The 27,213-nt window shown below is 34.8% G+C and overlaps 1 protein-coding gene across 2 annotated transcripts in view; it reads right to left on the bottom strand.

Annotated features, from left to right (window-relative positions):
* The window catches only part of GLRA3 (glycine receptor alpha 3), a 183,348-nt gene that overhangs the window by 116,183 nt on the left and 39,952 nt on the right, over nucleotides 1-27,213 (bottom strand). For both annotated transcript variants that reach the window (XM_021698908.1, XM_021698909.1), the window contains exon 3: nucleotides 12,706-12,773. In XM_021698908.1, coding sequence (XP_021554583.1) covers nucleotides 12,706-12,773 — 68 coding nt within the window. The remainder of the gene's footprint in view (nucleotides 1-12,705; nucleotides 12,774-27,213) is intronic.

The raw sequence follows: 27,213 nt of genomic DNA, 5'->3' as shown, positions 1-27,213 counted from the left end.
ACACACATCATTGTTACGTAGGAATTTTCCATTTTCCAACTGACTCCCTAAACAACATGAACAGCTTAACTATATGTCTGCATCTGTTCTATTTGACAGGGCACTTGTGACACCATCCCAGGTCCCCTGTCATCTGGCTTGTTTGAGCCCAGGTGAAGCATAGTTAGTTAGCTTGTTTTATAGATAGGCTGCTAGTTTCATCACAGCAATGGAAATGTATCATCTAACCGGTCTAGAGAGTGTCAGTGCTAACTTTAACTCATTCATCTGTCAGAGATTCAGCATCACAGCTGAAGAGCTATTTGCAATTTAAATTGATTGCCAAGTACTTAACATTAATTGACATGCTAAATTCATGACTAAGTAACAAATTATGCCTAGTGCCAATCATCTTAGAGAACTCAATTCCCTCTCTTGCTGCCCATTTTATCTTTAGAGGTTGAAATGACATTTTGGAGTATATTCTTTTAGAAAATCAAATTCTCTTAGAAAAAGGTGCCTGATAATATCTTGAAGATGAATACCATTGCTATGAACTGCTCATGAGAATCAGATCTTTTCTATGCCATGTTAGGTGGCCAACAGTGCTTAATTGATCTAGTAGCAGTGAATTCTATACAGCATCTTCCTTTAGAGAGGACCACGTGCAGATAATAGGCCCTTTCCATTATAAATTAGCTGTAGTAGGCAGAGACGAGAGTTAAATTGACACTACATTTACCCCTATAATCTTCCTCCTTTTTTCTTAACCCAAATATTTCAAATGCATAAACAAAATACAATTAACCTTTCAATCTGCATAGTCAGAGTAACAGGAAATTCTACAAAATTCTACAAAAATATGTGGGTCCAATAAAAGAGAAAAATTGCAGAAGTGTGTGCCTGACAACTCCCTTCTCCCCATAAAGCTTTCTTTCTGTTGTTATTAGTTTCTCTTTGGCACTTTCCCCCCATAGAATTGGAAATATGCTTTTAAATATCATATTCATTTTAATAACATTGCAGCATAATTAGGCAATTGTATTCTTCGTGGTATTCTTTATAAGAAATTTTACCTGTGTGAACAGGATCTGCAAACAGTCTCTTTTTGAGACACGTGAATATAAGGATGCTCCTGTAAATGACTACACCAGGCAGAGATTTATTCGTATTTCTGATGGGGTCACCAGGATGTGTAACCTTCATGCATACCTATCTTTCTGCAACCTTTCCCATAAATATGCCCTATTTCCTATTCATGCTTATAAATGATAGTTCAGAACACATTCATGCTGCCACTCACTGGTTACTCATGCTTGAAATTAAAAATCTTTCAGACCAATGCTATTGCTGTATTTGGTTAGGCTTTACCCATTACTCAAAGTAAGAAAAATAAGACAGTGAGGATAAGATGTTAACAGACATAATCTTAATGTTAAATGGCTAGCAGGATGCTTTCAGGCTTTCCTAAAAGGAAATGCAATAGCGTCCATCTAATCATATGCTACATTAATATTATTAAATCTAGAAATATGAATTACACAGAAATAGTCATTGAATACTATTACAACCCTCATTAAATGAACCTTTACAAGTACTTAAGTCATTGACAATAGATACAAAGGTCCAATGACTCATTTTTGGAAAAGTTTACAAAAAGACAGGAAAAAAGTGGACTTTCCTTCAAATTACACACATTTCCTTCTAATTGTCATTAAAAAAATACTGTTAAAACTAGTTGATATCTGAAATATTTGCTACTTGATATTTTAGATTTTTAAACATTATTCTTGATTACCATAAGCACTATAAAATAGGAGCTCTAATTTCTTATCATAGAGAACTCTCCATACAATTTTTTTTTTAGAGAGAGCAAGAAAAAGAGCACGTGTCTGCATGTGGGCTCACGAGTGGGGTAGAGGTAAAGACAGAGGGAGAGAGAGAGAGAAAATCTTAAGTAGGCTCCAGGCTCAGCACAGAGCCCATTGTGGGGATCGAACTCACAACCCTGAGATCATGACCTGAGCCAGAATCAAGAGTCAGTTGCTTAATCGCCTGAGCCACCCAGTCTCCCCCATATAAAATGTTAATATTTTAATGAACCTATCTCTCTATCAATACAGCTGAAAAAGCAAATGTTTTTTGAGGAAAGATAAAATTGCAAGGAAATTTTTGAATAAAAAAGCCATGTTCATTTGAGCAAAGTTAGCAAACAGTAACTTGATTATACACTTAGTTACTTAGCTCATATTTAAGAGATTGTCGCACCAATTTAAAACAGTGACCAGGACTCAGAACTGCAAAAATAGATCATATTGGGGGCACCTGGGTGGCTGAATCAGCTAAGCATCTGACTTTGGCATGATCTCAGAGTCCTGGGATCGAGCCCCACATCAGGCCCCTTGCTTGGTGGAGAGTCTGTTTCTCCCTCTCCCTCTGCCCCTCCCTCCCTCTTGTGCACACACTCTCTCCCTCTGTTTCTCTCTCTCTCTCTCAAATAAATAAACAAAAATCTTAAAAAAAAAGGATCATATTGCAAAGCAATACAAATAACAAAGAGTTTATACACTGTGACAAGGACACAGTAGGGAAGTTTTCTTTCTGGAAAAAATACTCTTTGTTAGCCAGAATACATGTATACATATATTCAACAATATATATTTAAGAGCTACTTTGTGCTAAGAATTATTCTAGTTGTTAATGGTATAATGATGAATATTGCAGAGTGGATTGCTGCTCTATGGAGCCTATAATCAAAACATTCTAAATAAATGTCTATGGATTTAAACAGAATATTAAAAAGATGAAGAACACTTAAAACTAGATTGAATAAAATAATAGGATGTCAATGAAGTCTATTTGTTAAATCAATACAAGGAGTTAAATGCCATCTTTAAAAGCCAAATAAAGTAGTATAAGAAAAACTTACCATAATCATAGTGTGTGAATGAATTGCCTTTATGTAAGTCATTGAGATATTTGCTGTGAAGGAATCTAAAATGGATTGATATGATATTGCAGCTTTTGGGGATTTTTATGGAGTTCCAATAATTTATCAGTGACAATTCTTTTTTTTTAAAGATTTTATTTATTTATTTGTCAGAGAGAGCACAAGCAGGGGGGAGCGGCAGGCAGAGGGAGAAGCAGGCTCCCTGCTGAGCAAGGAGCCTGCGGAGCTCGATCCCAGGACCCTGGGATCATGACCTGAGCCAAAGGCAGACGCTTAACCGACTGAGCCACCCAGACGTCCCTCAATGACAATTCTGAAGTAGAGGGAATGTGCAGCACAGAAATATAAAGAGATAGAAATTCTGATTGAGAGAACAATGTACCAAATATTCAGTGTAATAGGTTTTACAGAAAGAACAAATGGAGAGATAAAAATTGAGTACTATTATTTTTAAAAGATTAGCATCAATCATAGATTTAGAAAGCAGCAACAATTCCTAGCAAATAAAAAATTCCATATGAAAAAAAGGAGCTAAAACAAAATTATTAATGAAAGGAATGAAAATGGTGGCATTAAAAAGATCCCCTCAGATGAAATGATATGGAACTATATATGTCTATGTCAGTCATTTGAAATTTTTAAAGAAATGGATATATTTCCTAAAAAACAAAACTTTTGCAAGGTGTGCACAGTAGAAAAAGTGAATAGTCCTTGGGGCGCCTGGGTGGCTCAGTCGGTTAAGCGTCTGCCTTCAGTTCAGGTCATGATCCCAGGGTCCTGGGATCGAGCCCCGCATCGGGCTCCCAGCTCCACGGGAAGCCTGCTTCTCCCTCTCCCACTCCCCCTGCTTGTGTTCCCTCTCTCACTGTCTCCCTCTCTCTCTGTGTCAAATAAATAAATAAAATCTTAAAAAAAAAAAAGTGAATAGTCCTCTATCTGTTCAAGAATGGGATCTATAATTTTAATCTTTCCCCAAGTAGAATGACCAGCACAGATGGCATTACTAGTAAATTCTACCAAATAATTATGGAAGAAATGATGACAGTTTTACACAAACTATTTTACAGAGTAGGGGAAGAATGACTACTTCCCACTAGTGCAATAACTGATACCACACAGTGCTCTTGACAATGCAAGAAAATTATAGTTCAATATCCAAAATGAATATAGCAGCAAAAATCCTAAACCAAATATCAGAAAGTTAAATCCAGCAATACATAAAAAGATGAATCAATTATGATCAATTGGGGTTTATCCCAGACCTGCAAAGATGACTTTCCAATTGAAAATCAATATATATTTGATTGATTTGAATCTAACCCATAATACTAACAGAATGAAGGAGAAAAGTCAATCATTTTCATGAATGCTGAGATAGCACTGGATAAAATTCAATGCCTGTTTGTGACTAAAAAAAAAACAAAAAAACAACTTAGTGTACAAGTAATGGAAGAAAGCTTCCTCAATCTGATAAAGAGCACTTAGGAGAAATCTACAGGTAATACCATTCTTTTTTTTTTTTTAAGATTTTATTTATTTCAGAGGGAGAACACAAGCATGAGCAGGGTGGGAAAGTAGAGAGAGAAGCAGGCTCCCCACTGAGCGGGGAGCCCAACGTGGTACTCCATCCCAGGACCCTGGGATCACCACCTGAGCTGAAGGCAGACACTCAACCGACTGAGCCACCCAGGCGCCCCAGTTAATACCATTCTTAATTGCAAAATATTGCATGCTTTCTCCCGGACATCAGAAAAAACAAACAAACAAACAAACAAACAAACAAACAAAGGTGGTCATTCTCTATCTATTTTATTTATCATTGTACAGGACTTGTGAACTAGTGCACTAAGATAGGATGGAAAGGGAGGGAAAGAGGAGAAGAGGGAGAGAGGGAGGAAAAGCGATTTAAAGCATAAATATTGGAAAGGAAGATGTACAAATGTACAGACAGTTTGTTGAACATATTCATAGAAAATACAAAGAAATTGGTAAACTACTACTAGATCTACCTAGGTTATCAAGTTCTTAGGATGTATGCCAATATTCCAAGATATAATTGTCTATCTATTCGTAGAAACAATTGGAAAATAAAATTTAAATTATAACATTTGCACACACATACATACACACATTTCTAAGCTCTGTCTGCTGGGAAGGCCTAGAAGCAACGACACTTGTGTGGTAATGACCATACCTAGTAACCAGATCTGGGTTTCTCATACTGTTCTTCAATAAAAGGAACCAGGGATCCTTGGAGAATTTGATGATTCTAGGGCTGGAGCAGGGAATATACAAGATGAGTCTAGAACATCTTGTGGTGGCAGGATGCAAGAAAGTACACCAAAAACAAAATGATGGAGATACGTGAAAAGAACACAGGAGTCAACTATACCGAACTCAAGCAAACATCATATTTATTTTGGAAATACTAGATATATCCCCTTTAAAGCCAGGGAACAATGTAAATTTCACTCAATACTGTTTTTGCTAAAACAGAAAGACAAGTAAAAGATGGAAAGCATATAAGGACCAAGAGGAACAAATTAACATATTATTGCTAGATAAAATGATTGCATGAAGGAACTGGAAAGTCTTAGGGCTAAAGTGAAAGCATATTAAGACAATGTAAAAAACAATCGTATTCCTATATACCAGCAATAAAGAATTAGAAAATATAACTAAAATGTTGCAATTTTTAAAGATATATTTTAAAAATAAAGGGGAAATTATTAACATTAAAAGATACTCAAGAAATTTATGAGAAATTATATGACTTTGTTAAGTAAAAGGAGAGATACATTATATTCATGGATGGGAAGACTCAATATTTTAAGGTGACAATTCTTTCAACACTCCTTCATATAGTCAATTCAAGTTTATTTTGTGGAACTTGACAAGATAATTCTAAAATTTATATGAAAAAGCAAACTTCCAAGAGTCAAGAATACTTTGAAAAAGAATCAAGTGTGTGTTTGGAAAGTTGTCCTACTAAATATCAAGTCCAATTTAAAGGTATAGAAAAATACCTTTGGTATTTTAAAGGTATAGGTATAGAAAAGTATAGGTAGGTATAGAAAGGTATAGAAAAATTGACCATTGGCACAAAATTAAGAATTCTGAAATTAAGAATTCAATATATATGAATATATATGACAGAGGTACAATTGTAAATTAGTAGAAGTAATTATTTAATTGTGAAATAAAAAAATAAATGTCTACTGCACATCATATATACATATACAACTACACAAAATTCCAGGTGGACTAAATAAAACCTAAATAGGAAAAGCAAAATGCTTTTAGGAGAAAATATAAGAAAATGTCTTTATGAACTTGGATGAGAGAAGGATTTCTTCAGACAAAGCACAAACCAGTGAGTAAAACAAGGTTAGATTTTGTAAATTAAAATGAAAATAATGTATACATCAAAAGACATCATGAACACACTGAAAAAAAAGCAAAATTGGTTATTAAAATGCGTGTAACAAAGCATTCATCTTCAGAATAATATATGTGTGTGTGTGTGCATTGTAAAAATAAACAAGCATAAATGTAGAAAAGATATAAAAAGGCATTTTGCACAAAGGACACCAGAATGGTGAAAAAAATAATCAAGAAAAATGCATAACCACCCTATTAATCAAGGAAGTATGTAATAACAGCAATTATATCCAAAGTGAGTAAATATTAGTTGTGGGAGATGTAAAACAATAGAAAATCTCATAAAATTAATAGTATGTGTTTAAGACAAAATGGCCACTTTGGAGTGCAATTTAGTAATATTTAAGTCAAATAATTTCATTTCTGAGAATATAACCTTGGGCCAAATAATTCCACTCCTGGGTATATATCCTACAGAATATTTTGCATATGCATATTAGAAGAAAATATGCAACAATTTTCAATCCAGAGTTTTTGTAGTAGTAAAAACATTAAAAACAATCAAAATGTTCAGCAAATGTAGAACGGACAAATACAATATAAATATAATATGGAATACTTTCCTGAAATGAAAACGAAATGAAAGAGTTGAAGGCTTATGTCAAAAAACATGAATTTGAACCAAAAAATCAAATTATATGTGGATACTACAGTATGGCTATTTTGTTCATGTTTTCATGACTGTAGAATGGAACTTTATCTCTTGATATCAAATTCGGGAACAAAGTTTCTTTTGGAAAGGTAGTGAGGCAGTGTTTGGGGCAAGAGTATATGGTCAGCTTCAACTTATTTTTAATGTTTAATTTCTTAAGATGATAGACACAGGAGTGTTACATTACTTATGCGTAGGTACTTTTGCATAGGTAATAACTCTAATTGATTAAAACAACTTTATTTGATAAAAATATGCTTAGAAAAAAAGAATGGGTAGGATTTTCCATTAAGAATCTGTAAATGGACACTATAAATTTTGTATGCCATACTGGCTTAGATTTCTTTGGAGATTATAATGATCCAACAATTCAAAGTAGCATCTACTTATGTATGATTATTGTTGCAACTAATACGTGAACGCATCACTTATGTGAAAAATTGAGAAAATGTACAGTTTGACAATTCTGTGAGATCACAGCAGACCTTCAGATACTCTTATCCAACCCCACCACACATCTGTCTACAGACACTTGAAAAACTATCATATCAAAACATCTAATCTTTTTTTTTTATTTTGTAAATATAATTTATTCTATCGGCACTCGTGAAAAGTAATGGCTCAATGAGTAAATATTGACTTAAGGCACATAGCCGAGCAATTCTCTCTCTCTAACATATGTGTAACAAGATGGAGAGCCATCTGTTTTCTGAAGATAGGAGGGTAAGCCAATATATTCAGTTTGAGACACTGCTATCTATGCACACCCAAATTACTACATTCATAAATGAGTTTGTTTGTTTTTTTAAAAAGCCCAACTTACAAATGCTTTCATCCTGGCATTTAAGCCTTATCCACACTCATAACAGGTTTGCAGGAGCCACATTAATGTGGAGATCTTAAGCTTCCCCTCAGAGAAGCAATAAAAACAATCATGAATGAGCTCCTTCTGTTACCACAGGTTTAGAAGGCAGGACAGATGCACCTCCCTTACCAAAGCCATGTTACAAAAGGGGAACAAGAATGACTGTAATGGTGGTAAACCAGTTTCATCTTGAATTTATTTTTTTTTTAAGAACTGTGGTTTCCAATAGTTGAAAAATCATTGTCTGCTTAAGAAGAATGTGAACTTGGAATAATGAAGGCTGAACATGTCCTTATAGAATCTCGTTATATATGACACATGACTCAGATGTAAGAGAAACAAGGAAGTTTAAAATTTCCAGAATATTTATAGGAAACAGTTGATGATTACATGTCAAGAATAATAAAATTGTGCTCAAGTGAGAATGGTTGGAACTACATTAAGTTAATTAGACAAATAAATATTGGGAAATGATGAGTTTCACAGTTAAAAATAATTTTGAATTTATGCTCTTGGAAAGATGCACATAAATTTTTTTTTAAAGATTTATTATTTATTTAAGGGGGGGTAGAGAGAGAAAGAGCATGAGCAGGGGGAGGGGCATAGGGAGAGACAGAATCCCAAGCAGATTCCCTGCTGAGCATGGAGCCAGATGATGCCTGGGGCCTGATCCCAGAACCGTGAGATCATGACTTGAGCCGAAATCAAGAGTTGGACTCAATATACTGAGCCACCCAGACGCCCCAATGCATTTAAAAATGTTTAAAAAAACAAGTTTGGTGCAAGAATAAAATGCAAAAATACATTAAAATTTTGAGTTAACTTAATTTTCAAAACAGAAATAGTAAGCATGTAGAATATTTACTAGAGAAATTTTCTCAAGAATCAAATAATTACTTCAAATGGACTAAAGATGAATTTTAAAATGGGGAAAGATACAGTTGCGAGAAACTAGACCAGCAGAGGGAGCTTAATATATTTGGTCAGTGAACAGACATTGAAGACAGTTAAGGTCTTTGTTAAGCAGAGATATATAGATTGGGAGAATTATTTAGATTTATTTTAGATATGAGATCTCAGGTGCAAAGATATCCATTAATGATTATAGGTAATTTGAAATTCCATCCTCACAATTTTAATATATTGTCTTAGTTGAATTAGGTCATTTGTATTATAAAAACAAAAGTAAACTATATTAGTATAAGAAATGTAAATATTTTTAAAAATATATAAATGCTCTTATAAAAACAAATTAATTTAAACAATATTACAGCAAATAAAATAATCTCAGATCTGTACCTCTGAAACAAATAATGCAATATATGTTAAGAAAAAAAAAAAGAAAAGAAGAAGAAGGTAGCAGGAGGGTAAGAATGAAGGGGGGGAAATTGGAGGGGGAGATGAACCATGAGAGACGATGGACTCTGAAAAACAAACTGAGGGTTCTAGAGGGGAGGGGGGTGGGAGGATGGGTTAGCCTGGTGATGGGTATTGAGGAGGGCACATTCTGTATGGAGCACTGGGTGTTATGCACAAACAATGAATCATGGAACACTACATCTAAAACTAATGATGTAATGTATGGGGATTAACATAAGAATAAAATAAATAAATAAATAAATAAATAAATACAGAAAAAAAATAAAATAAATTTAAAAATTAAAAAAAACAAAAAAAATAAAATAATGGGACAAAGTTTAGTTGCACAGCTGTGATGGTAGAAACTATGAATAAAATTTATCAACCTAATCAGTGGTATGAAAATATTCTATGATCTTTTTTTTTAAAGATTTTTATTTATTTATTTGGGAGAGAGAGAGTGAGCGAAGAGAGAGAGCACAAGTTGGGGGGAGGAAGGCAGAGGGAGAAGCAGATTCCCCCCTGAGCAGGGAGCCTCATGCAGGACTCGATCCCAGGACCCCGGGATCATGACCCAAGCAGAAGGCAGAAGCCCAACCAACTCAGCCACCCAGGCGCCCCTCTATGAATCTTAAGATAGAAATATAATAATAAGTGTTAATTTTCTCCATTCCTATGTATGTGGATACCATGTTGCAGCTCTTCTATCTAATACCATTAAAAAGTTTACAACTATTGAATCCGATCATATGAATAGAAATAATATCACCTATTTGAAAGTTTAGAAGACTAAAAAGAAAGATAACAAAGTGGACATAGTAAATTTTATAATACTTTATCTCTGAGATGTCTGATTAATGTTCATTGATGTTGCTTGTGATTCTGAAGAGGAAAGTGATAGATGCTAAAAATGATTTCAAAAAAATACATTATGATAGAATATGTAGGAATAGAAAGGATTTCTATGTTAGAGAAAGGAAATAAAACCGAGTAAGAGTCACTGAGAGAGTGTATTTGCAATATTCTGCAAGATTTTTTTGTAATATTATTTTATAAAGGGAGTCTAAAATTATTACAGGTAAGAAATTTAGCTGGTGTAATCATCCTCTAGATTGTGTGCTACAACCCTTTAGTGGTAGACTGATGAATTATGTTATAAAAAGCAAAGGCCCTCAGGAACCTGACAATCTTTCTGGTTTTAATGAGGAGGAAATCTGGCCACGTCTTCTCTTTTTTCCCAAGTCTCTTCCTCCATCCCACAAAGACAAGTAAGGCTGTAAATTTTTCCCACTATTGCTGCTGAAAGTATTTTGTGGAAACGATCTTGCAAAAGAGAAAGTATAAACATATTTTTAGGTTTTTGAGATTGTACAGGGTGTGTATAGCAGCTATTAAAATGAGAAAGTTGCCAGGGCTTGAAATACAATTTGGAAAGTCTAAATAGAAAAAAGCTAGCAAAGATTCCTTCATCTTTAAATACGATTTGGACTAAGAATGTACGGTAGAGGAACAAAATTTTCCATCCTAAAATGTGTCTCTTTGGCATATGGATTATTTTAGGTTGATTATTTTTAAGAAACAGAAAACTCAAGAAGTTTTTCTTTTTGCTAACTGCCTAAAAGAATTTAGATAGAGGACCTGTTCCAGGAAGGGAGCTAGCACCATAGATAACTATAGTTATAATATGAACTGGGCCCTGGTAAATAGGTAGGAACCTGGCAAGGCCTATTTGATCAAAGTCCTCTCAATGTCCCATTGTTTCTGAATGGCCCAGCAAACATTTGTTTACCAATCATTTACTCTTTTTCACCTTCCTGTGAATTGCTTTCCTTCCTTTTGTAGTCCCAGACTCCTATCCCCTTCTCCCTAGTTCAGAATGACATATATACCACATTTTGTCTGTCTTTGGAATCTCTTATGTTTATGTGAATTCCTCAGATGTATGCTATTAAATTTGATTATCCTCTATTAACTATCTCATGTCAATTTAGTTCTTAAACCAGCCAAAAGAATCTTGAAGGGTAGAGGAAAATTTTTCTCCCCAATAGTACAAGTGCAGGATATAAATCAGGCCCAAATACCCAGTGAGAATCCAGAATATGTCAAAGCCTAAAACAGGATTATAGTCATTTTAGAGTCAGAATTGCACCAGAACAACACTGTGCTTATGCAAGCAAATTATATACATTTTCTCTGTTTTTACACAAACACACACGCATTCATGTTAATTTATACACTGTAGTTAAGATAATTCTATATAATGCCCAAATATGTGAGTTCAGGTCTTCTTCACTGATGCTTTTATTGTAGTTATATTACATTGTTTGATAAAACCACAGAGATGCCACTAAATGACTAAATATTGCACACATGAGGAAAAGAGAACTAAAAAAAAGATACCTGAGTAAAGTCTCTTCCTGTTGAGATAGATCCTTTACACACACACACACACACACACACACACCCCTACATCCACCCATAATAATTTACATATTAGATTATTTTTCCTTAGAGAATTTGCTATCAAGTCATTCTGAGATATGTACAATGAGCATGGCTCACTACTTAATAATGGTTTTGGAAGCTAATAAATCTTTAAGTATTTCACATCCTATTTTGCTAAAATCAACTTTGAAAATTAATGCAAATTATACTTGCTAAATTTAGGACTAGAGTATAATTCTAGGTAATTTAAGAACCACCATACATAGTTTTAATTAAAAAAAGTTGCCTGCTAGACAATTTTACAGATATTGAGTGGTTCATGAGTCTATCTCTGCATTTTATTTCAGCTAAAATGCTCAATAAAAGCTGTAGTGCAAAGCAGAGATACAACATGATCTTTAGAGAAAGTTATAAAATCAAAATCAAATCAGAATAAACTTGGTCTGTAATGATGACTTTTTGGCTTTAATAACTTCATTATATAAAATGTTCTCGATTACATACTAATGAAGTCTCTGTTCAATGAGTTTCAGTAAAGTAAGGCATATACCACAATTCACAAAATATTTATGATATCTGAGCAAATACTATATTCATTTGGAAAAGTAATCAAATAAAATACTTAAAATAATATTATAAACACACTATAAGCATACAGAAAAATTGAACATGAAACTATTTGCTCCTATGTTTATGTCTGGTTATTAAAGAGCATTAAAAAGAAATAAATTATATGGCAAAATTTTAGTTTTAATTTGAGATTTAATATTTAATTACCAAAATGGGAAAAATCAATCTTGTTTTCAGTTACATTTATTCTCTAATATACCATCTCCAAATGAATTGCTATTACCTGCAGTTGATTGCAATTTAATTATACCATTAATTTTATTTTTAAAAATCTCATTATATTAATTTTGGCTTTAAATTACATAACACTACCAGAAAAATTTGTCATTAATGTAATCACAAATTACTCCAGTGTGAAACTTGTTACAAAGTAAACATGCCTACCATGGTTGTCTCAGCGATAGAGCCAAAGCTGTTTATGAATATGTTGCATGTGACATTAACAGGAGGGCCTGAAAGAGAGATTAAAACATAAAGTCTATTTAGAATGTTTTCAAATAATTCCATATTTTTCATTATCAGTTTTTTTAAAAAAAGAATATATTTTTTTTTATATTTGTAGACACACAGATGCTTAAAATTGAAGGCAATCATTCTGTGAAATAATCTGCATTGAAAATCACAAATTCATAGTCTCCTTTGAACACTGATGTTGGCCATTATATAAGTCATTAATCTCATTTGGTCTCAGTTTCCTTGATCTAGATATCTTTAATGACTTTGTAAATGTCCGATTTGGTAAGTCCAACGTCTGAACCTCTTAAGGCTGTTTTCAATTTTTTTTCCTCCGTGTATGGGCCCTATATTTCTGCATGTCACATGTGTTTTTGTTCTTGTTAAAAACATTAGATATATTAGATAATACAATGTGGCAACTCTGGAAACCAGACCTCCCACTTGCATCCCACAGGTGGTTGTTGCTGGTGTTTCTTATTGTTGTTGTTTGTTGTTTAATGACTTACCTGGACTGATAAAATCTGCATATCCTCATAGTGTGCAGCCACAGAGGTCTCCGCTCAGTGACTTTAGTGGTCAACTAGTGATTGGTCAGAGGTTTCCTTAATGCCTTGAACCAATAAGTCTTCCACCCTTTGCCAGGGGACTTCATGTTTGGGGGCATGCCTTTACGTTCATGACTTTACCTTCGCTTCCTTGCTTGCACAGGGTTTGAGGTCAGCCAGAGGTGAGAGGTTGGGGCCCTCCCAGGTCTTTCCATGGCCTTACACGTGTGTGTGTATCCTCTAGATCTACAAGAGGATATCAGAACTTCTCAAAGCTGCCTATGAGCATCTCATTCCTCAGATCTTCTTTTAAAATTTTTGTTCAGGCTCTTGTTTGCCCAACTGGTATCACAGCCTTAGGTAGCTGCAGTGTCAAACAGTTTCTTGAGATCATTTTCAACAAATGCACTGGGATAGGATTTTCCCAGTGAGGGAGTTCCCAATCAAAGCCCAATATTGACAAATCTGAGTGGGATTCCTCTAGGGAGCAGGCCAGATAAAAGTAACATAGCTGTGGAGATGGACTTTCTGAGGAGCTGGCCTTTGAGACCTGCTAGGCTGCTGGATTGTACAGCTTCTGTGGTTGAGAGGTTGTTGGTGTTCAAGGCTACCAGAAACTCAGGAGTGGAGCCATATTTAAATGCCCTCTGTTTTTAGAGAAACCTATCAGTTTCACTTGAATACACATTTCTCAGTGTGTTGCAAGCTTTTCAGAGTCTCTGAAGGTTCATTTTGACCATTTTTCCAGTATTTTGTTACTTTTTTTTGGAGGAGTGAATTTACAGAGAACATTGCTCCACCATTCCAGAAGTCCCCTGTAAATGCCTGATTTACCATTTATCATAATACCAACAATTTTTGTTTTTATGAGATCCATTTTTTCATTCCTTTACTAATATTTAAAACTGTGTTTACAGAAATTTGAAGAAGACACAACGAGATTATCACCCAGCAGGGCAGAAGGAATAAGATCTTACAAATTGGTGAGTACTTCTTGTTACCAGGTATTGTGCAGGTTCATAGATACCATTTAATCCATATAACATTGAAAGTGGGTAACATTTCATCATTTACCAAATAGGGAATTAAAGTTCGGAGAGGATTACATAAGGTGCTACTAAATAGCACATTTGGAATTGGAACCACTGGTCTGATTCTAGGAATCATTTTTTTCCCCATCATATCAAGTTGTCCCACAATCGTCACATAACATTACATCCAAAGCATTCCATTATCTGGCTACAGACTTTGTTATTAGGCTGATAAGTATATAAATCAACAACATTGAAATATTATGTGGTAGGGATTAAAATAACTCTGAGTTAAACCCTATCTAATAGATAATGCCACACACAAAAACTAATATGTAAGCCTTACCTAAGATAGCAGCCCCTTGCCCTATACCTTTATGTCGCCCTAAGTAGAGATAGTCACTTCAATTTATTTAATGGATTGTTTGGGGATTTACCTAAATTTCTCTAAATAATGAGTTTATTTTGTGACTTTTAAATGCTCCAGTTTTAGGCATATGTTCTGATGCCCACAGCAGATGAGGATTTAGCTTTCTTTCAAACATTATCAACACTCCTCTTAACATAAACCTCTTTCTCTGTCCTCCCACGACACAGATATTGTTACGTTGTCATTGTTGTTAGATTAGCATCTACTTTTTACATTATGACAAGGTGAATATTACCTCCAATTAAGTCATGCAATAAACTATGATTACTTTTCCTGTCTTGAAAAACATTTCTTGAGGTTGATAATTGCTTTATGTATTTCACATAGTTTCCTCCATATCATTAACTTACTCACAAGTTCTGGAATGTTTAAATTATGTTTCAATGTTAGACTCATCACATATTTTATTAGCTTTATCTTCCTTTGCATTTACTCCCAAATTAGATTTTTTGCTCTGGAGCATAGCAGTGATCTTATGATCTCCCATAATCATTATACTGGGGATTACTGCCACCTCTTTCTTCTGTGGGATCTCCTTTCATGGCCCCCATACTTTTTTCTTTCTTGGCTTATTTCTTCATTTTAGTGGAACATAACCTTTAATAATTTTTTGAGAAATGGTACATAAAGATATGAAGCTTTTGGGAATTTGCTTGTTCACAATTTTTTTTAAACATCCTCTCACTTAATTAATATCTAAATTTGGCGCAAAATTTTAGGCTGGAAATTTTTTTCCTGAATTTTAAAGACATTTCTCTATTATTTTTTATTTTCTTGTATTGCTGTTAAAAGGTACCAAGACATTCTGATTCTTGGTCCTTTGTAAAGATAAAAAGGATATTCTTCGTACCAATATTAAAAAATAAATAAATAAAAATTTAAAAAAAACACAATGCCTCATTAGTTAGAATAGTTTAAAATCATTTGTGGTTTCAGTTTACATTTTCTTGATTACTGGTGCATAATTTTCATCTTTGTTTTTCTACTCGTTTCCTTACAGCCATTTGTCTTGCTTGAATAAGAGAGAAAAAAAAAAACCCAAAATTATTCAAAAATGAAGTCCATGATCCATAAGCCAATGAATGAATCCTGTGCACATTGAAATCATTTTTTAAAAAATTCACACCTGGGGCGCCTGGGTGGCTCAGTCGTTAAGCGCCTGCCTTCGGCTCAGGTTATGATCCCAGGGTTCTGGGATCGAGCCCTGCATCGGGCTCCCTGCTCCGCGGGAAGCCTGCTTCTCCCTCTCCCATTCCCCCTGCTTGTGTTCCCTCTCTCGCTGTGTCTCTCTCTGTCAAATAAATAAATAGAAAATCTTTAAAAAAAAAAAATTCACACCTGACTTTAACCTAGATGATAGGACATGCAACCAAAGCACCAATATTTGTAAAAATTCCCCAGATGATTCAGATATGCAGCAATGCTGGAAGCCACTGGCCTAAGGAATCCCAGACTAGGAAGTATCTGTGCCCATTATATCATAGGGCTAAAAATGAACTGAGATTTTCTGAGTGGTGAAGAAATAGAGAGGAGTCAGAACTTAGAGCTAGGCCTTGAAAATGCAAGGCATTTAATTTTGATTATAGAGTAGTCTATAATAAGTTTGATTAACAATGTTAATAAAACAAGTAGATGCTGTACAGTTAGAAAGAGCCCAAAGTCTATTGACCATCAAGATGCATAGGAACGTAAAATTAACCAGACATAGAAAGTATATCAGTTTAAACACGAAGGATGGATTTTTAAGAACAAGAAAACTTCACGAAAGTCCTGAATCCTGGAGGTGCTATAATTATTTGATTACTAGTAGAAAGCTTTTTAAAATATTTCTTTTTTTTAAAGATCTTTATTTATTTACTTGTCAGAGAGAGAGAGAGCAAGAGAGCACAAGCAGAGGGAGAGGGAGAAGCAGGCTTCCCGCTGAGCAAGGAGCCCAATGTGGGGCTCCATCCCAGGACCCTGAGATCATGACCTGAGCCGAAGGCAGACGCTTAACTGACTGAACCACCCAGGTGTCTTTTTAAAAAAAATTTCTTTTTTATTTCTAAATATTTACAAATATTTAAAATTTCTGAGACAATAAAGGTGTCTTATGTGTCACTATGTGAGAACGGAGAAAGCATCAGTCTTTTACTTCATGATTATTTTATCCCATCACAAGAGAAGTATAAGGTCACTATTAACGGTTAGATTTCTTTTGACTTAATATAAGTCTAAGGTATTGAACTCTAAAATATGTACACAGAGTATCTGGACATCTTGAAAAGCTAAAACCAATCATTCATATTTTCTAGGTTATTCTCTGTTTTCTAGAGAACATGAAAACTGCTCTTTTCTTTTGCTGCTCACAGTAATATGAAGCTAGGGAATATCGTTCAGCTTGAGATAAATTCTCTTGTGCTCTATCGACTCACAGCCTTCGGAAGAGGGAAAACACAAGAGCACTGGTATTGGGTTAATTCATCTTCCAATAAAATGTTGATGGAAGTGCATCCATGTTGGGGGGACATGGTCCAGGGCACAGGACTGCCTGCTCCATCTGACTGTGAACTTTTTGGCTGAAATTGGGATAAATAAAATAGTGAGGGAGAGGGTAGTGATTTTTTTAAAATTTGTTTTCTTATTTTAATTTAGCAAGAGGCAGGGTCTTTATTTTTGACACTTTAATTTCTCTGTGGACATTGCCTAAAAAGGGAGGCATTTTTTAAATTATATTTTCTGATCCCATCCTTTAAATTTAATTATTATCCATACAATTTTAGGTAGTGGTGGTGAAAAGTAGAATGAAGGTGAAAATTCAGCATAGGCTTTAGGGCCCTGGCGTTAGTGATATCTGTTCAGATGCATTTCAGTGTCCTCTGGGCTTCATGGCACACCCTAATGATTCCAGGAAGTTTCTGAAAGCAGCAGCGTTAAGTACCGTGCCAGGAGGAGGGCTCCTCTGATGTATTTGTCTTCTCCCTAAAATGCGCACTGGCATCCCAAGTTGACGAGAGGCTTGCATAGTAAGGTCAATAAGGAAAATAAGGAAAACAACATATTTCCACAGAAGAGCAATGGTCAAAGGAGAAGTAACTAATTGAGGGTTTCACTTATAGTTGGGAACATGATGTTTTATATTCTATGAAACAGACTTCAGCCCTTGACTCTTCAACATGCCTCCAATCACATGTGGAAAGCTCCTCCTAAAGGCAGAAAGCCAACCTGGTTTCAAAGTCTAAATTTCATGTGGCAGTAAAGTAAATCATAGTGGTCTGAGGTATAAGCATTATTGTTAATTCCAGTGTTTATCACTAGTGTTCTTTGCCTGATTATTAGAACAAACAAGACTGCTATACGGTTCCCATTTGACAACTTATGTGTGTATTCTCTTCTTCAACAGAAAGAAAGGTGAATGAGTTCAGACACTAAAACTTAATTCCAAATTTCAAAAATAGAGCAGACACTAACTTGAAATATGTGTGTGTGTATGAATATATATATATGTGTGTGTGTATAGTTTTGTTTTTAAAATTTTTTTAAATATACTAAAACTATAAAGCAACTTGAAAATAAGTCATTGTTTTTAAAGGTAGTCTTGGGTTAGATCATAGAATCTCTTCAAAGTGATACAAAGCATTTGGAATTTACTTCATGAAGATGAGGGAGCTATTACAGATTTCTGATCATGGTTGTGTAGTGAACCAACACAACATGGTGAGTTGTTGAATGGATGACAAAAGCTTAGAGATAGAGAAAACAAGAATTTATTGTTATAGTCCAGATGGGAGATAGAATGGCCCTGACCAAGCCAGCGGCAGTGGAGATGGATTACAAAGAATGAAGTGGATACAGTACCATAATGTTTATAAAGCACTGTATTCTATACTCTAAGCTTCTGGTCTATGGTGGATCAGAGCAGCAATCTTAATCTTTCTACCTTAGCTATTGATACGTATATTCAAAAACTTTGTAGAGAATGAAGCTCAGAGGAGATTGTAGATATTCTATTGCCATTACAGAGAGCACCTGTTTAGCAGTCCCTGGCCAATCTGCCAGTGCAAAAGCTGTTAAATCCATCTAATACACTGCTATGTTTAGCAACAGAGCAAATAATTGCTATAGCATCCATATGGCAAATTGTGCCTTTATATTGTTCATTACATTAACCATCGTTGGCCCCGAAAAGCAAACGACAGTACTTGCAGATGTTTTCTTTTAGATGTCCCTTAAAGAAATAGAACATGCCCTTTAAATTCAGAGATGGATAAAGGCAAAATGGCAAAGTCCATTGCAAAGCCTTGGCAATTATATTATTGCTGTTCATACTAGGGAAAAATGATTCACAAGGCAAAGCTCAAGCAAACAAACAAAGAAACAGACAAAAAACAGCCCAAGTGTTCATGAAAATGATTCCAAGAAATTTTTAACATAATGTTCTATTAAAACCTCACCCTTTTTAAAGACATAAAATGCAACTGAAAGACTAAATCTCAAAAAAAATGTTATATTTACATCTATATACATGTACATATATATATATGTACATGTCACATATATATGTAGTCATGTCCCAAGGAGAGATATTCTTTTATTTTTTATTTATGTTTATATTAAAGATTTTATTTATTTATCTGAGAGTGAAGGGGGGGGCAGAGGGAGAAGGAGAGAGAGAATCACAGACTCTCTGCTGTGCATGGAGCCCTAGGTGGGGCTCCATATCAGGACCCTGAGATCATGATCTGAGCCGAAATCAGGAGTCGGCTGTTTAACCGACTAGCCACGCAGGTGCCCCCTTTTTATTTTTTAATTGACAAAAATAAACTTGATGACTTTAAATCCACATTTTAAATTATTTGTTAGATGCCTGAAGAAAGTTTGAAAATTATGACATAAAAATAGGATCTAGTTTCTTCTTTCTGTTGCCTTTCCTTCCATTTCCTTCCTGAAAATTCAGTCTTAAAGTCATTCAGTCAGGCAACACAAGATGGGTGTCCATGCTGGGTTGGCTTTGGGGAGTGTGGTAAACTAGACAGGATGAGTAGGACATCTGTGGAGAAGAGGTATATACACAACATACACGGGATGCTGGAGCCAGAGTGAGTGAGGAGGATGGTCCTAAAGTGGGGCAGCTGGTGTGGAGTATTAGAGCCAGAGAAGGGTGAGGAGAGTGTCCACCTGGGGGCATCCTGGCATCATCAGTCAGAGTCTGAACAGGAGCCTAGGATGTTTGTGCGGGAGAAGGAGTGGCAGCAGACAAGGGAGATTTATTACATATTGATCAAATACGTCATTATTTTAAGGATAAAGGGAGCCAGGTTTCTTACTGTCAGATGAGGAAGTTAAAATATGGTAACTCAGAAGCTAGAATAAACCTATGGTATCAGAGATACCAGTGTGAATCATGGTTTTCAATAGAGAAGTAAAGATAGAGATGTAAATTAATATACATATGGATATATACACATGTGTGGATGTGTGTGCATGTATATTTATGCAAATAAATCACATATTTGCATAAATATACATGCACACACATCCACACATGTGTATATATCCATATACATGCACACACACCCACACATGTGTGTATATCCATATACATGCACACACACCCACACGTGTATATATCCATATGTATTAATAAGTATTAATTTACTTAATCAATTAATTAACTTAATCAATTAATCAAAGTGAACATTAGTAGTGATGGCAAAAATTAACATGGTCCACCATCTGATAAAATGCAATCAGAACAAAGTATCACTTCTGTGATATCTCTATTAAGATGCATTATTTAAATTGAATCATGAAGAAAATTACTAATGCAAACTAAGGCATGTTATGCTAAATAAAGGGATAATAATATAATTTTTAAATGTCATGGTCATGACAATCATAGAAAGCATGAAGTTCTGGTTCAGACTGAAGGAATCAAGGAGAAATGACAAATAAAATACAAGACATGATTCTAGACTGGATTCTTTTGCTCTGAAGCCATTATTCAGATTGTTGATAAAATTTGAATGGGGGTCCACAAATTAGATGGTAACAATATATTCATGTTAATTTTCTTGTTTCAATGGTTAGGTTGTGGTTGTCTAAGAGAATATTATTTGTATGATATACTCAAGTATTGGGGCATCAAGTCAACAACATTCAAGTGGCTCAGGAAAAAAAAAAAACATTTTGTGCTGTAGTTGCAAATTTTGTTAATTTGAGATTGTTTTAAAATTAAAAAATGGGAAATTACTACAGGAAAATACATTAAAAATTAAAAATCAAAGAAAACAGAAGATACAGGGCACACCAATCTGAATTTGTGAGCATTTCAGGTGAACATTTATAGTTTTAGAAAGACTTTATTAAAGACATTCTTCCTGTTAAAAAGACCTTGTATTATGTAAAAATGCAAGTGGAAAATTACCCTTTCAAAAAATAATTGTAAACTTTATTCAAGAACAGTAATGTCTGCCTGAATATAAATAGTTAAAATGATAAAGAAGTTGCTAATACTTTTCCCTGAAAAAAGAAACCAGGTAGGAAATAAGTATTAGGTACACATGCCATTCTGGGGATAGAATGTGTTATAGCAGAATAGATTATTTGAAAACTGGATTTGTGATGTGGGAGAAAGGGATTAATATAGAGAAATATTACAGATGAAAAGACAGAAACCGGGCGCCTGGGTGGCTCAGTTGGTTAAGCGACTGCCTTCGGCTCAGGTCATGATCCTAGAGTCCCTGGATTGAGTCCCGCATCGGGCTCCCTGCTCAGCGGGGAGTCTGCTTCTCCCTCTGACCCTCTTCCCTCTCATGCTCTCTCTCATTCTCTCTCTCAAATAAATAAAATCTTAAAAAAAGAAGAAAAGAAAAGACAGAAACCACAAAGATATTGTGAAGACAAACAATGTTATCTCTAGATAAAGAAAGTAACCATTGGAGATAGAATGAAAAAAAAAAACAGCAAAAATGCAATAAATGTTTGGAAAGAATATGTAATTGGGTGATTGCTAAGAGAATACTTTCTGCCTGGATCCAAATTAAACTTAAGGGTTTTCAAACAATAGGATCAAAAGAAAGAAGTAAAATCCAGAAACAATTGGTAAAATGGCCCAGTAAATAACATTTTATTGACATTTATACATTTATATACATCTATACATTTATTTGTTATCTGATTGCTTTTCATCTGTTAAACTGGCTTCTAGTTTTAAATGACTCCTAGATGCTTCTATTTCAAGATGGAAAGTTGAACATAGTTTTCTTTCTCTCTGAGAACATCGAATGATGTTAGCAAATAAAAATGAGACTAAACACATCACACCAAAGAGAATGGCAGGAAAATCATAGTTCAATGACATAAAATATAGAAAGCAGAAAAAAAAAAAATGGTTGATCAATGAAACAGGGTAAGCCTAAAATAAATGCAGGTTGGGACTGTATGGGGAAGGGAGCTAATGTGCTAAGAACAACCCAGAGAGGCACAAAGCTTAGGGTCATCCTCTGCAGGAAGGCAGTGGGGAGTTAAAAGGAGTCTGCAGGGAGAGGCCATGGGTACCTGTCTCAGAAGTTCCCTGCTTCCCATCCCTATTCTACAGAGCAGGAATGACCTGGGGTTTAGCCCATTTTTGAAAGCATGGAAATAACTTTTTTTTTTTTACTTTTTGCAAACATAGTTCATTAAGGTGATTGGACATAAAATGGTTCTGTGACTCAATGCCGACTTTAAAAATGTTTTATTTTTCCAGCTTTACTGAGATATCGTTGGCATTCAACATTGTTGAAGTTTATGGTGCAAACTGTTGATTCGATACACCTACATATTGCAATACGAATACCATCTTAGCATTTAGCTTACATCTCATCATGTCACATAATTACTATTTCTTTTTTGTGGTGAGAACATTGATGATCTACCCACTTAGCAGCTTTTAAATAGCAACTTAGCAATTTTTAATAATACAGTATTAACTATAATCACAATGCTGTGCATTAGATTCCCAGAATTTATTCTACTTCTAACTCTTTGCAAAAAGTTAAAAAAAAAAAAGATGACTGGAGAAAACAGAGTTCCTGAAAGTACCTTAAAATTAAAGCCATCTATAGTTTGGGATCTGGAGGACACCAGACCAAAGCCTAGATGACACTCAACATTCATCTAAAGCACAGTTCTGTTCAGGGCAGGAATGTCTGTCAGATTTCCCTTTCCAGCAAGAAAAATAGCAGCAAACCACCTCCTTACACACACACACACACACACACACACACAACCAGACAAAACCTGTATCAGCACCCAAATCAACTCAATCTTTCCTGAACTACAGAGTATTTCCATCACATATAAGAAAACCAGCAGCTTAAAGAGAGTGAACAAGATGAATAAACATAATTGTTCCTGCAGGAAGAAAAGAGAAATCATGGGGCCGAAAAGCAAAACAGAAGAGGTAGAATACAAGAATTGAGGCATTAAACTAGAAGTCTAGTTAGTGCAAGGGAATCTTATAATGCCTGCTTTGCAAAAGGCCTAGAAACCATCAGACAGATTAGAACAGGTACTCACCAGAAGCAACCAATTTTACTTTTGGAGTGATTGCCTCAAAGAAGAGCAACCGTGCATAAGGGCTGCTGAGGCAAGGAAGTGCTGCTTTTCATCATTAATATTTTTAAACAATTGAATTTTTACCAAGTTCAGGTACCTGCTTTTTCCCACTGTTGTAAACAAAACAAACAGCTAAACATACAAAATGATACCTGCCTAACAACCTGTAACATAACCTCCATGACGTCACGTTCAAGGAAAATGGTTCAGGATAAAGAGGACTGTGAAGATACCAAAACATAATCACAGACTTAAAATCTTCCTAAACGTTCCAAATGACACCAGGTAAAATATCAAAGAGTCATTTACAGAACAAATCTGAACAATCCTCCCTAAATATAGAGGAAAAGGACAAAAGGGTGAAGGGTATGAGTGGGAGAGTATTAGATACAGATGATAAAAGATCAGAATTTTTTTTTAAGAGAAAGAGAGCTGTTTTGGAGAATAACACAAAACAATACTAGCATAAGTCATAATTTTTTTTAAAGAAAAATATGCATAGTTAGAAAAAATATAGGCTACGTATAAGGGAGCAAAAATCACAAGAGGATTTTAACTTTTCTTATAATACTAAATGTCAGTAGGCAATGGAACATCTACAAACTTCAGCTAGAATTCTGTAGCTCCATAATTGTATGAAGTTACTTTCATGTCAAATGGATAAACAAGAGATTATTGTATTTACTGTAATTATTGTAATACTATTCCGTGACAAAAAGAAATGAGCTATCAAACACAAAAAGACATGGAGGATTCTTTTTTTTTTTAAAGATTTTATTTATTTATTTGACAGAGAGATAGACAGAAGAGCACAAGCAGAGGGAGTGGCAGAGGGAGAGGGAGAAGCAGGCTCTGCACTGAGCAGGGAGCCCGATGCGGGACTCGATCCCAGGACCCTGGGATCATGACCTGAGCCGAAGGCAGACGCTTAACCATCTGAGCCACCCAGGCACCCCAAGACATGGAGGATTCTTAAAAGCATATTTCAAATCTGAAAAGTCTTCACACTGTAGGATTCTACCAGTATGACAAAACTCTACACAGTAAAAAGATCAGAGGTTGCTAGAGATTTGGGTGGAGAGGGGACATTTGTAGCTGAAGCACAGGGGATTTTTAGGGCAGTGAAACTTCTGTATGACAGAGTAATGATAGTTATCTGTGGGTTATTCATTTGTCAAAACCCATAAAATGTATAACACAAAGACTGAACCCCAAGGTAAACAATGGACTTTAGTTAACAATAATAACACATTATTAACTGTTGATGAATAGCTATTCAATAGTTAATCAATATTAATTCATCAATTCTAACTAATATACCACACTCCTGCAAGATGTAAACAATAGGGAAAATTGTGGCGGATGCGAGGGAAGATGTGGGAACTCCCGGTAATTTCCAATCAATTTTTCTGTAAACCTAAAACCATTCCTTAAAAAGTCTAGAAATTAAAAAAAAAAAAAAGATGATCAGAAAAACCAGAGATCAGAAAGTGTATCTATCAACTTACACATGCTCTGAAAATAAGAAAGTGTTTTATTCTATCTCTGTGTGTGTGGAGAGATAGAAATAAAACTTGACAAAAAAAAAGAAAGAAAGAGAACTTGAAAACTAAAAGAAGAGTTGGATATAAATATGAATTCAAGAAACTGCTGGTTACAAGGATTTGGGGGTCTTCCCTTAAATCGTCTGGAACTCCAAGTGAGTAACATGCTTGGGTTTTGTGTTGAGCACTGAATCTCTACACCATGTGGTTCAGGCTTATGTGCAATGCTTTGTCACTGTGCCCTTCCATTTCTGCTTTCCCTTAGATAGGAAGAGTTCTAAAAGAGAAAGGATTTCAAACTTCAGGGAAGAAATAACGTTGCTTGCCTATTATTTTTGTATTTCAAAATAGAAATAACTGTTTCTATACATACCATTTCTGCTCTCTAAGACCAAATTTTTTGAAATAATGATTTATTCAAAACTGTCTTTTGTTGAAGGATTAACAAGTTTAGTGACAGGTGGAGCTTTACTTGCTAATTCTTTTTAGAAGACTCTCAGATCATTTATTTATATATATATATATATATTTATTAGTTTATTTGTTGAGAAAGGGGGGTGGGCAGAGGGAGAGTGAAAGAGAGAATCTTAAGCAGGCTTCGTGCTCAGTGCGGAGCCTGACGCAGGACTCGATCTCACGACCCTGATACCAAGACCTGAGCCAAAATCAAGAGTAGGACGCTTAACCCACTGAGCCACCCAGGCGCCCCTCTCAGATCATTTCTAAACCCAGTTGTTGTTATTAAGTGTATTCTTTATAATAGTTCAAGAAATCATTATATTTAACAGAGCTAAGATATAATGGAGATTTGGTTGTTTTCATACTCAAATTATCCTCAAGGCAAAGAGGTTTTTCTTGGAGAAAATTGATTCTCATAAAAGTTTAAGATAAGTTATGAGCATTCTGGAGGGGAAGAGAACAGTTGATTAATTAGTGACCAAGAAAGATAATGTTGGTGAGTTGGGCATTTAAATGTTTTAATTTCTTTCAGTATTTATTTTTGTAAGTAGCTAATCATTATATTTAATTTAATTACTAAGATAGTTTTTGATGAAGAGAATGTCCTATCTGTGCTTGGTACCAATTTAAAGTGTTTTAAGAGAATTATTTATTCCTACTTTTGTGCAGTATATTTTAATAACATATTTAAAATATTTGATCTTGGGTGCCTGGGTGGCTCAGTCGGCTAAGCATCTGCCTTCAGCTCAGGTCATGATCCCAGGGTCTTGGGATGGAACCCCGCGTCGGGAATCCCTGCTCAGTGGGGAGTCTGCTTCTCCCTCTGCCCTTCACTCAACTTGTGCTCTCTCTTGCTCACTCGCTGTCTCTCAACTAAATAAATAAAATCTTTAAAAAAATATTTAATCTTAAACAGGTCAGATTTTTTTTTTTGAAAGACTTTATTTATTCATTTGTCTGAGAGAGCACAAGCCCCGGGAGTGGCAGGCAGAGGGAGAAGCAGGCTCCCCGCTAAGCAGGGAGCCCAATGCGGGGCTCGATCACAGAACGCTGAGATCATGACCTGAGTCGAAGGCAGACGCTTAACTGACTGAGCCACCCAGGCGTTCCAACAGGTCAGATTTTTTTAAGGGTGTAGGTTGTTTTAGAGAAATGTGACAAAAAATGCAAACAAGTATCATAATTTACGTTAAAGAAAAAATGTCTACATCTAGATTTTTTAAGTTAGCAGTATATAAAAGAACAAAATCAAAGTAATATTTTAACAAAGCCAATTTATATTTTTTAATAGTTGTTCTCCACTATGGCCTGCAAGATATGTTCCCACTTGATGTATACATACTTGTGAAAACAATTAAAAATTTGAAATCAATGTTCTAGAAATAATTTCATAATAATGTATTTGAGCTGGAATAATTAATATTATTTTTAAATGTTGATATTTTGAAAGGTGAAAATACTATCACATTATTACAATTATTACAATTGCACTTCACTGATTGCTAATGAGACTGAATATTCTTATTTATTCCCTGTAAATTGTCTGAGAAAGTCAATACTGAAATTTTATGTTTTTCTCTTAAAAAATTTGTAAATCCCTGAGAGTTTAAACACCCCTGAGAGATTTTTTCTAATGCTTTTATATTTTGAAAACACTTGCCTACTGCCTGAGCAATTATCCAGGTAAATTATTTTTATTATTAGTTTTTATTAACATTTTAATCTATGAAGATGTGAGGACTAAATCAATTGAGTTATTGTAATATATTGTTATATCTGTTTTGGCCAATTCCCACCCCTATTCTTTTAAAAAATTACTTAATTTTGCTTATTTAAAGAAACAAAAC

Source organism: Neomonachus schauinslandi, chromosome 2 (genome assembly GCF_002201575.2).
Source record: "Neomonachus schauinslandi chromosome 2, ASM220157v2, whole genome shotgun sequence".
Classification (NCBI taxonomy): Eukaryota; Metazoa; Chordata; class Mammalia; order Carnivora; family Phocidae; genus Neomonachus; species Neomonachus schauinslandi.
Note: the sequence above shows the minus strand (reverse complement) of the source record. Positions and strands in the feature narration are given on the sequence as shown.